This window comes from Pistacia vera, unplaced genomic scaffold (assembly GCF_008641045.1).
Source record: "Pistacia vera cultivar Batoury unplaced genomic scaffold, PisVer_v2 Contig227, whole genome shotgun sequence".
Lineage (NCBI taxonomy): Eukaryota > Viridiplantae > Streptophyta > Magnoliopsida > Sapindales > Anacardiaceae > Pistacia > Pistacia vera.
This window is the reverse complement of record NW_022196032.1, coordinates 1311412-1324022: the sequence shown is the minus strand read 5'-3', so window position 1 is coordinate 1324022 and position 12611 is coordinate 1311412. Positions and strand designations below refer to the sequence as shown.

At 36.2% G+C, this 12611-nt stretch overlaps 1 protein-coding gene across 1 annotated transcript; it reads right to left on the bottom strand.

Annotated features, from left to right (window-relative positions):
- Window positions 1-5299: 5299 nt before the first annotated feature.
- LOC116130992 (elongation factor 1-beta 2-like) lies at window positions 5300-7298 on the bottom strand. Its single transcript, XM_031416658.1, has 6 exons — window positions 7183-7298; window positions 6984-7100; window positions 6826-6895; window positions 5975-6092; window positions 5649-5762; window positions 5300-5553 (listed from the first exon to the last, which is right to left on the bottom strand). Exons 1-6 carry the CDS (start codon window positions 7266-7268, stop codon window positions 5390-5392), a joined length of 669 nt encoding a protein of 222 aa, XP_031272518.1. The 5' UTR covers window positions 7269-7298; the 3' UTR covers window positions 5300-5389.
- Between the last annotated feature and the right edge of the window lie 5313 nt (window positions 7299-12611).

Genomic DNA, 12611 nt, shown 5'->3' with positions numbered 1-12611 from the left:
CACAACACTCAATCAAACAATAAAACAAAAACCACCTCGATTAAGGCAAAAGAGGAAACAATAACAACGTACCTCAAGCGGGGCGTTACAAGGATAAACCCTTACACTGCAAACCCTTGGACAGACCCAAGGGGCAAAGCAGAACTCAAATTGACTAAGAGTTGTCTATGCTCATAGCCCAAACACACAAAACAAAGGCAAACGGCCAAAAAAGTAGATAATAAATCTTGTATACATACACTAAAGAGCTACCATATGCAATAGCCCAGATTGTTGCATTATTCTCTCTCTTTTCCTTGTTCTTGTTTCTCCTGCAAATAAATCTCCATGTTTACTTCACCAACCCTTGAAATAGATTAGAGTTGTTGCTTCATTTATGCACCATGCAGCTTTCTGCAAAATTATAAACCTAGAGGAACGAGCGTTCCAACACCAAACAGGCGTGTTCATGTTTATTTTTATTTCCTCAAACTTGATGCTAATTAACCGACAACATGGATTCTTTTCCAAAGACACCATTTGTCCTTTCTTTTTTGTTGGCGGATTTCATGTTGATAACAGGATGCACTTTCATTGGAGTTGCATCTAGTATGTTATGTCTTGTTGATCTAGGGGGGTAACTCGTTTCTTTCCCTTTTACCTCTGCTTTGATTTGATGGCTACATTGAGGACAATATAGGATTTTGGTAGGGGGTGGGAAAGTAAAAAATTCATGCATGCCTGTAAAATTTATTAGTTTGTGGAGTTTGTGTTTCTTGGACTATGTCATTTGTCTATGATATAACATGATTGCATGACATGTAGTGAATAGGAGAGGTCAATTTTTATCCTAGTCGAAGAACTATTCTGGATATTGGTTTTGTTGTAGTTTGAAACTCTTGGAATGTGGTCTATTTGGTTGGTTAGTTCTAGCATTTAGAGATGTTTTGTGTGTAATCTTCCTACTATTTTTGTAAGGTCCCTAAAATTCTAGAACGGTAGAACCTATTTGATGATCACTTGAGGCAAAATCCTAGACGACACATGATTAAAGAAATAACTTAGGCCATCTTTAGACAGTATGTGCCTTTCAAGTCAACCTTATATGTCATTATCCTTAGTCATCTCGTTGAGCCTTATTGTATATATTTACCTTTGATTTTTCTTTCTTTTTACCTGCAATAACCTGTCCCATATAACCCTTAAACACATTTCCTTCCTATGACACTCTTTTAAGAGGATTAATCTTAATTAATGGAAGTAAAAATGTGTGTGACTTTGAGATTATGAAATTATGTGACGTTGTTTGAAAGGACCAGTTATGGGTTGTTGTGTGGGGAAAAGGGGAATTAGGTGATACCTATGCTTCCTATGTTATTTCAAAAAAAAAAAAAAAACAAATCAATTCAATAATCAATAAGGAAGTATGCAAAGAGTACAAAAATTGATTTTGGTTGGGGAGAGTGAAGCATCATTTGTAAAAAAATTATATATATAAAGGGTTAGGGTGTGAGAGAATAAGTGTTGAGTGATCATGCTTTTGTATTGAAAGATTATTCTTATTAATTGCTTGAATCCCTTATGTTCTTTCTTAACCCAATACCCTAGCCATACATTACAAGCTTAATGAAGCTCTAATGATCTGAAGTTGTGTGTTGTTCTACATTAGTGGAGAGTGATCTAGAAAGTAGGCCTATGGAGTTTGTGTTTTTAAAGTTTTCATATTTATGGGATCAAAATTTTGTTTTCTTTATGGAAGTTGCATATGAGATTACCTCTATGGCTAGGATTGACTATTTGTGGTATGATTGTGTGGAGAGAGTTGAGAATAAAGATGAAACTGATGTTTACGGTGCTCCTAGATAGGGGGTAATCATTGCTTATTCTTTATGCTATATGTGTATGCTTTGTATGAGACACATTTATTGATTAGTCTGGAAATTTTTGTTTTGTAAACATGTGTGTTAGGACTTATAGGATGTTTGTGGGTAACATCGCTGAAAACTCTCACGAGACTATAACTCGTCCACTAAGGGGACCTAGGGGTTTAAAGGCTTATTGCATATGCTAAATGCAATCGTGATAACCTCCGGAAGAGGTTTAGAATAGTTTAGTTAGGTTAGATTTTATTTTTATATTGCTTTCATTGCTAGGGACTAGCAACAAGCTAGTTAGGGGTTTTGTGTTGAGTGTTGGAAATGTAGATTTGTTTAGTGATTTGAGGATGAAACTGTAAGGAATTTAAGGTTTAATGCATGATTTACGATGTAATTTCTTGCATTTTTTGTTATCTTTCGGAATCACGGATGTTGTGTGTGTTTTTAGGTATTCAAGTGCGAAAGAATGGATTATTCATGCTTATGCTGGTGTTCGGACATCCTGGACTCGTTCGAGTGCAGATAAATCAAGGTGAGAAGAAAAAGAGTAAAATTTCGACTTCGCACCGAAGCATGATTTCCTAAGCTGCAGCGAGAAAACGGCGCAATCCAAATTGCACCCCAGCAAAGAAATCTGGTGCTGCAGCACAATGTCAATGAAATCCAAATGGCGCCACAGCGTGATAAAGGTTTTGTTGAAGAAGAAATCGCCTGGAAGTGCACCGTAGTGCAATTAAACCGAGCCACGGAGCAAGTCGCCAAGAATGCAAAAATAGTGCATTTCCAACCCTAATTTAAGCTACTAGTATTCACTAAACTGCCACTCATTGTAAAAACTATATAAAGGGCAGTATATTTCATTTTTATAGATATGAACATTTTGAGAGACTATACATTAGGGATTGAACTACATTTGGGGCTTCTTGGAAATGTGGAGCTTGGAGAGGAGAAGAGGTTCTTTTCCTCTCCTCCTCCTTTGTTCTTCACGATTATGGTTCCAATTGTATTCGTTTCTTTTCCTTTATGTTATAGTTTGTTTTCTAGGGATATGATGTAATCTAATTGAAGGCTTGTGTTTTACTTTTATTCTATTTGTTTGATACATTCTATTATGTTCTAGATTCATTCATTGTGTTTCATTCAATCTTTACTTGATATTAGGGCCTGATCAACCTTGATGTTAGTTAATTGATTGTATGAGACAAGATTGTGTATGGAATGACTGATTTGTAGCCCTACCCGAGTATAGGTTGGTTATTGTCTTTAAGATCGTCTTGTGCTTAATAGGTTTTCGTAGTTGGACTAGAATACGCCATTAGCTAGTTTGATTAATGAAAATACTAGGTTAAATCCAAACGCCCATGGTAATACCTTAGAACGAGTGACATCGTGCCTATCTTGATTAGCTCTATGAATGGATGGTTTGTGTCTATGCAAATTGGTTCCTTTGTTATTTGGACTAGGATATACGCCACTAGCTAGTTTAGATGATGAAAAGTACTAGGTTTAACCCGAAGATGTACAAACCCTAGAATGGAGTGAAGAGAATCATTGTTTTAAAACCCGGATCAGAGGGCAACCCATTTTGTTGCCTGGGTCACGGGTCAACCGATCCAACCAGTTGGACCGATGACATCAGCGATAATTTTATTTTTTTAAAATTACATATTAATCCCTTAAATTTTAATATATTACAAAAATTACCATAAAAAGTTTAATTAGTCCCTAAAATTTTTATTTATTTCAAAATGCCCCAAAAAAGTTACCAATTAATCCCTAAACTTTTGACATATCTCCAAAACACCCTTATAAAATTACAAATTAACCTTTATAATTTTAAAATATTACAAAAACCCCCCTAAGACCTGAACCGGACCGGAGAAGCTGTCGGGTCTCGGTCGGACCGACCAATCCGGTCCTGTCAGGTTTTTAAAACAGAGGAGAGAACAATAGTTTGATGATGAACACGTAACTTGATAATTATGATGGAGTTAGATCCCTAGGATTCTTTGTAGATAGTTAGATTTAGATTTGCTTTAATGTCGTTTATATGTTTTTTTTATTTCAATTCTTATTGTTTTCAAAAGGCAGAGTTTCTAGGATCACAAGAGCACTTCCAATCTCTGCGAGATCGACCTTTACTCATGCACTATGCTACGATTGCGACTCGTGCACTTGTGAAGGATTAACTTTGTATGTGTCAGTTGTACCTTCTTCTTTTTGTCTCCCCCCTCTCTTTCAGTTGTGATGGCTTTTATATAGAGAAGGTATGTGAGTGCCATGATGACTAGTACGTCAACCACGATGTCAATATCGTACCACAGTCGGAGGCTCACATGCTCCTGTGTCATAACTCATGATGGTGTCTCCTCTGCCAATAGGTGTATGTACAAGTCTCCTATTGGCTGAGGTGCATGGAGAACATATGTAGACTACGTTCTGCCACGTGTTGTTGGTCGCTGCATACAAAGTATACGTGGTGAAATGATATGTCTGCTTGGAGAAGATATTTTCGTCTGATGGGTCCCTTTGTGCCTAGGTCGGATGCTCGTGCTCCTTACCAAGCTCCTTTGCTTCTTGGGCTTCATTCTCGCTCCACACAAAGGTGTGCTCTAGACTTCTCGTCTTAGTCTGGTCTAGAGATTTTTACCGCACAACAATCACCATTAAAAAAAATTCCAATAAAGTTTAACCTCTCACTAGTAGAAGTATACTTTTCACTTTAGCAAATAAGGTTCACACAAATAGTGACTTGATCAAACTTATAGTGATGGAAGGTTTTTAACTACGACTTAATATATTTTGGTTAAGGATTTTATTTTAGGTCTCACCAATTTATTATCTTTGTTAAAATATCATTGATGGACATGTTATTAAATATTCAACCTTAACATGTATTTTAAACATAAAAATAAACGTGCTGATACATGACTTATCTAATACCGGTTCCTTCGAGCCTTGAGGAACCATTGGGTCAACCTAAGGTTCATGCAATTATAAACACAAAACCTTGCGTCTTCAAGAATAAGCGTCGCATCTCTTCTTCATCTTCATGTAAATTACAAAAGGAATTAATATAAAATCATATTCTAATTTTACATCATAAAATTAGAAATCTCGAGTTACAATGAGGGGAGTGGGATGAGAGGACAATGTAAATTCAAAGAATCATAGTTAGACTCCTTACTAAAACATTGGAAAAATGGTAAAATTCACATACAAATTCTGTCACATGATTTTTAGGTAATGAAATTTCAATTATAACAATCATAAGACAGGCTCGTTATGAGGTTCCCACCTCGCAATACTTATAAGGCTTTGTAATCCCAATTTCAAAAACAGAACAACCATCCTGTGCTATATAGAACTAAAATCTCCAGCCATTTAAAAATTAAGTTTAGATTAACTTAAATGATTTCGCAAACAGTACCAACTGAAAACACTGGGGCCAAAGGGGAATAAATAACAAAAACTAAACCACGGCCAAAAATGTCTAGCAATAGCATCCTATATCAAGTACAGTTAAAGGATTTTTAGATTTTGTTGAAGGCAACAATGTCACAACTCTGGATATATTCATCACATGGCTCAACTGTGAGACGTTCCTCAATGAGTGAATCCACAGAAACAAGGTCATCAACAATTGTAAGCATGATCTGCAACTTCTTAATCCCATAACCAACTGGAACCAGTTTTGCTGTAAAAATTCAATGCAGAAGTACTCGGATTAGATATTATTTGCAGCATTATTAATGAAAACAGAAAATTAAATTGAAGTAAATCAAACCATACATGCTCCCCAGAAGAGACCAGGCATCTCAATACTCCTAACGGCCTCTTCAAGCTTCTTCATGTCTGTCTCATCATCCCAAGGTTTCACATCCAACAGAACAGAAGATTTCCCACCTAAAAAAAATGTTGTCAAGAAATTCAGTACTCCTATGATCGAGAAACATTATCTTCTCTTTATTACAGCCAGCAAGAACTACTACGCTTTCATCAGTCATTCCAGTCATTCATGCTATATGCTACATGTCGCAAGTATAGAGGATCTATTTCATTCATTCCATTTGTACACAATCTGATTCCAAAAAAAATAATAAGTAAAGAAATATTACTTTCTTTCTTCTTGGCAGACTTGGCTTTAGATGCCTCTCTCTCCTCTGCTGCCTTCTTATCCTCCTCTGTCTCATCTCCAAAGAGATCCAAATCATCATCATCATCTCCAGCAGGAGCCTGGCATAATCAAACGTGAGTAAAGAACATATTTACACATCAAATAAACTATAGAAAAACTTGCATTCAACCATTCAAAAAAGTTTCAACATACATGAGGTCAGCATAACCCACAGATTAACCTAAACTCATACTTAACAAAACAAAAAAGAAATAATACACAACAGCACTGGTAGGCAGCCTTTTGTTAACCGAGGGTTCCAATCTCTTTCTTTCTATGCCTTCACCTAATTTACTGATCATAATGTATCAAACAGAAAACAATAAATCCCAATCGGTCAGACTTCTTTGGGATAGATTCTCAATTCCTAAGAAGACAGCCGGCACTGATCTACTATCATAGATGAAAGACTAGAAGACCCCATCTATCATTGATAAAAAGAAAAAATATTTCAAATCACCAGATCACATTCCCTACCTTGTGGCCCTCTACTAGGTGAAAAAGTAGGAAAGAAACCAGTATGAGCAGCTTTTGTAATTACTTTCACTCCTATAGTTAGGTTTCCCTTTTATCTATTTCTGGACAACTAAGTTCACTTACATGTATACTTTTTGATTCACTTTGTTAACAATTTACTTACATGTATACAAGATCGTGGTGATCAAAACTTGTACGATGACTACAATCAATAATAATAGTAACTAAACTAGAAAAAGGGCTAAAACGAAGAGTAACCTAGTGAATCATTATTGAATTAAGACCCCAGCACATAATTGAGTAAAATATGATTACCTTGGCTGGAGTAGCTTCAACTGGAGCACCTTTGCCACCAATTCTCACACCAACTGCTTTGCCAGGAAAGCTGAAATAACAAATTCAATTTCTAAATTCAAACTATTTATCAAATCAATTCAACTACAATAAGAAAGACTACAAAAATCAAAACTTACGTTGGGGCCAGATGCGAAGACACGCATTCGTACCACTTGCTGGCATTAGGGAAGGAACTACCCGGCTTCTCTAAAACGGCGCCGTACACCTTGATGTCATCCTTTGTAATCTTATCCCTGTAATAAAATAACGAAAATTGAAGGTTTAGTAAAGGAGAGGATTTAAAAAAAATAAACAAATAAATGAAGAAAAACGAACCCAGAAATATAAGTTTTTCCGGATAGATAGTCGTCGAGAGACTTGAGGCCTGACTCAGTATGTAGATCTGAGAAAGTGATGGCCATTTGTAATTGAATTGGATGATAACGGAGAAGAAAAACTGGAGAGAGGCGGATAGGGAACACGAACGAGAGAATGGTTTCTACTCAAGGAGTGGTATTTATAGTACCTAACAAACCCTAGATGGAAAAGGTGGCTTTGGAAAATAATCAAATTACAACCTAATATATGATAACGTACCAATACTATATTCTTAGAAAAATGATTTTTTATATAATCCAAACTCTTTATTATAAATAGTTTATTCATAAAAATAAAAGTTGAAGAAATTTTTTATTTTTTAAATAGTAAGTTTGACTTACCACATCTAAAGAGTTAAATTTCACTCTATATCCTAATTGTAATTAATAAATTACAATTTCTATGCATTTTATCTATTAATTCACTCTCATATTAAGTTTTTTTCTTGGATTTGAATAAAATTTAAAGAGTCCATTGAAAATTTGAATAAAAACTTTATTTTTTATATTTAAAAATTAATAAAATATTTTCTAGTTACATGAAAGATACTCTTTAAATAAAGAACATCATTGGAGATGTTCTTACAAGAGTAAATTTTTTCTCATCCAAATAATGGTCTAATGACACTTTTTCACTCACGGACTTTTAAATACCACTTTAGTACCCAAATTTATATTTTGTTTCTAATTCCGGCATCGTTCCAATCCCATACCACCACCATTCTCTTCCTTGATCATCACTCACCAAAACTCCTTAAACCATACTCCCTCCATCCCTGTCAATCGCTTGAAATCAAGTAATTAGGGTTTGCACAGTCACCCTTCCCAAGTCAAATTTCAATCAATCCCAACCATCAAAATTCAACCATCTACCACCAAAAGACTCATCGGCCTCCCCTTTTCAAAAGCATCAACAATCTGGAACGAATTTACTCTCTGTTCATTGCCGAAATATAAATTTGGATGGTAAAGTGGTATTTTAAAAATCTATAGGTGAGAAAGTGTCATTAAACCATTATTTAGATGGGAAAAAGTCGTTAACTCTACTTACAAATAAATCTAACAAAGATTTCCATACAAAATAAGAGGGTAAAAAATGAATGGAAGAGTGAAACAAAAAGTCAAACTCATTATATTCACTCTTCCATTCATTTTTTATCACATCACTTTGTTATACATTTTCTTCAAGTTTTTAAAAGAGTAAACGACTTTTTCCCACCCAAATAATGATTTTATGACACTTTTCCACACATAGACTTTTAAAATATCATTTTACTATTTAAATTTATATACCGTTTACGATTCCAGTATCAGTGTAACCCCACACCACCATCATTCTCTTTCTCAATCATCACTCACCAAAACCCCTCAAATTCTACTACCACCAACTCCGCCAATCTCTAACAATTGAGCGATTAAAGTTTGCACAGTCGCTCATCCTATGACCAATTCTGATAAATCTCATTCACTAAAATCCAACCTTCCACCATCAAAAAACTCATCGGCCTCCCCTCTTCAAAAGACCCAACAGTATGGACTGAGTTTGCTCTCTATTCGCCGTCGAAATCTAAATTTTGGTAGTAAAGTGATATTTTAAAAGTCTGTGAGTGGAAAAGTATCATTAAATCATTATTTAAGTAGGAAAAAATCGTATACTCTTTTTAAAACAACAAAATTTACATTATTATTAACAAATGTTAGTGAATCGTCAAAATTTATACTATCATATATTAGTAAATATTACTAAAACTATATTTTAACACCTAAAATTTGAATGACAAAGAGATTTTTATTATTTTTGAAATTTCAAGGGATCTTGTTAGTTTATCATATTTAAAGGGACTATTGTAATTAACTCAATTTTAGATTATGTAAACTTTCGTGAGATTAAAATAATTTATTTTTTAGTTCAATAATATTCATATTTTTTTAGCTAATTATTGTGAATATATATATATATATATATATATATGTCATTAGATTGAAATAACATTTTATGAACGAATTCAATAATATAGAACGAATTCAATAATATATTGAATTCGTTCATAAAATGTTATTTCAATCTAATGATGAGGGTTAATTTTCTTCGCCCCCTGCCAAGTATTTAAGTATTAGCAACACATAATTTTCGAAAAGCCTTAAATAAACTTGTATGTACAGTTAAAACGTCATTGGTGCAAGACAAATGAAAAATATTAAATGACCTTATTACCCTTACACTATTCAAGAAAAAAAGAGGGCAAAAAGGAAACTTTCGAACAAAATTCAAAACATCCCTACAGGTATGAATACCTATAAACACACCCCTGTGATCTGGGTTTGTTAAATTTTGTTAAGCTCTTTAAGCCACAATCCACCACAAATTCAACCCTATCAAACACTGAAAAAACTACAATCTGGCCAACCAAGCAACGAACAACACACAAAGCTATGGAACTTCCACAAAGTTAGCTCCATGCCGCCACCAAAAAACAACCACTAACTAAGCCACAAACTCATTCACAAACCACCACAAATTCAGCCACAATCCTAGCCCAAAATTCATCCACACACTCAGCCACAAACCCACCTAAAAACCAGCACAAACTCACCCACAAACTTTTTTTTTTTGGATAAACCCAATAAATATAATTAGAAAAGGAAAAAACAAGGAAAGGGATAAACCCTTAAGCTTCCAAACCCTTGGACAGACCCAAGGGGCAAAGCTAGAACACAAATTGACTAAAGAGTTGTCTATACTCATAGCCCAAACGCCCAAAAAAGTAGATAATAAATCTTGTATACATACACTAAAGAGCTACCTATATGCATAGCCCAAGATTGTTGCATTATTCTCTCTCTTTTCCTTGTTCTTGTTTCTCTTGCAATAAATCTCCATGTTTAGTTCACCAACCCTTGAAATAAATTAGAGTTGTTGCTTCATTTAATGCACTATGCAGCTTTTTGCAAAATTATAAACCTAGAGGAATGAGCGTTCCAACACCAAGAAAAGGCATTCCTAACACCACCAATCACTTTTCTTTGAGTTTTAGGATTTTGGAAGATCGTTCCCCTACTTGGAATGGTCGTTCCCCTATCACAAATGGACATTCCCCTATGGCGAGCAGACATTCCATCTTGGATCTCTTAAGATCCAGAAATTCCAGAACTTTGAATGACTTCATGAAATGGTGTCATTCCTTTTTGGAAAGGCTTGAAGAACTTTGGGAATGGGCATTCGTCTCGTTCTTGCTTGACTTGAAGTTTACACAACCTTAACTTCAGGGGGCTCGAATCCTCTAAGTCTAAAATCTTGACTTAACTTGGAACAAGTATTCCTCTCATGGAACAGGCGTTCCTCTTCAAATCGTAAGAGAGTCAAGATTCCAAACCATGAACGAGGTGATGGAACAACGTCATTCATGTGGAATGAGCTAGAGGAACGATGCGTCACGTGGTCGTTCCTTTTTTCGATTGCAAAGAATGTCCAGCTCGCATATGTGTGTCAACCTCTTCAATAAGTCTCAGATGTTTGGAACGGACAGAACAATCATTCAGTTTGGTCGTCCTTTTAGATATGAGTTTTAGCTCAACTTGATGTCTACTTCATTTTGGACAGAAATATGAAAGACATCATGGAACGATGTCGTTCCAACTTGCAATGGCGTGACTAGGAGTTATTTTCCAAAAATATGATTGGAAAAGGTTTCATCTGTGTGGACGAATGTTCCACTTGGTAATTGCATTTTATTTGGTTATGTAATGCATACCTTTACACATTTATTAGTTCTTTAAACAATTTGATTAGTTTGGGTGCATCAAAACACACTAGGGCTCAATATAACCACCACAAACTCAACCACAAATTCACCACAAAGAGCAGTCATAAATTGCTTTCTTAACAAAGGTTGAATATAAAGTCAAGGCCCAACAAAAGAGCACACAGGGTCAAACATGACACATCCGCCCGGAGAAGCACAAAGGCTTGAAAGCAAAAGCAAACAGGCATAGACGCCCAAAAAAAAAAAAAAAAAAAAACAAAAAAAAAAAAAAAAAAAAAAAAAAACTGAGGCTCAAACCCAAAGCTCAAAAAAGGCACATATGCTTAAAGGCACACAGGTTGAACAAAAGAAAGGAAATAAACTAAGATCACCTCGCTTTCACTTACTATTCTACCCTGATGCGACAGATCTGGAGGTCTAGAAAGTGGGATAGGCATGGGCCACTCCATGTCAAGGTAGAGTCCGCTTCGACATCTTCAATGTTCAGTGTTGCAAAAGCAATAGAACCATGGCTAGCAAAACCCTGGTCATCCACAGAAGAATCATCGCTTGTCTGGTCGCTCGCCCCCCTTTTAAGGGCATTGAAAGGCAAAGGATCATGATCTTCAACAATCAGAGCATGCTGAAGGATTCCTCCTTAACCAAGAAGTTATGGCCGAGGTGTCCGGGAGTCATGCTCACTGGGGGGGGGTGTTCTTTGGGCCTAAGGAGAGGGGTCAAGAACACTTGGTGAAGCTCCTCAGGTGCCTTAGGAGTTTTGGTGCCTCCGGTAGGTGGTAAACGTGGCCAAACTCTAGCATAGGATAACGCTTTGATTCCATTCATACTCATTCAACTCAGAGCAGGTATTCAAGCATAAATTGTATATGAATAGGTTGGATGCATCAATCTCCACACAAAAACGGGTGTAATCAAGCCGAGTAAACTCATATTCAATTTGTTGCATGATAACGACGATCTACAAGCTGGACACATATCCCAAGCTTTGCACCATATGCAAAGGGAAAACCATGTAATTGTATCCAAACCGGACCTTTGTGATTTGGAGATCAGACAAGGACTTCAAGCACCAAATTGAAGAACGGTGTGTTTTCCCAAACATCCAGCCCATCCACTAAGACTGAGCGTAGGCCATCTTCTTCCTTGAACGAAAAATAAGAGATCACCTGATGTAGGACTTATTTTAATCCTAAGTGGTCCATGTGCACAGCGCGGGATATTTAGGGGTGAGCGTTCCGGGTACCCTGCATTTTTCGGGGGAACCGGAACTAAAACCACACAGTGCAAGTTCCAAAAAAAAAAAAAAAAAAAAAACTAGAATCGAAACTGCACAATTATACCTGGGAAAGGACCGGTCCCTTGAAGGCCCATCCCTGGGCGTTTGGGACTAGTCCTTAGGACTGGTCCCAAATGGGACCAGTCTCTCATGGGCTGGGACCGGTCCTAGGCCATGAGAAAAATCAGGACCCGGACCAGGGCCTTAGGCCTGGTCGGGACTGGTCCCATGGGCCCAGGAACGGTCCTAGGACCGGTTCCCAGGGGTTTGAAAAATTTTATTTTTCCCCCTCAATTTTTTTTTATATTGGGGGCAAAACGAAATTTTATGAGGGTTTTAGTATTTTTA

Excerpts from the sequence above, each read along its gene's own strand:
- LOC116130992 (XM_031416658.1), bottom strand. The coding sequence starts at position 7,268 with ATGGCCATCACTTTCTCAGATCTACATACTGAGTCAGGCCTCAAGTCT. Across the intron at positions 6,093-6,825 it reads TTGAAGCTACTCCAGCCAAG|GCTCCTGCTGGAGATGATGA; the intron begins GTAATCATATTT and ends TGATTATGCCAG. Across the intron at positions 5,554-5,648 it reads TGGTCTCTTCTGGGGAGCAT|CAAAACTGGTTCCAGTTGGT; the intron begins GTATGGTTTGAT and ends GAATTTTTACAG.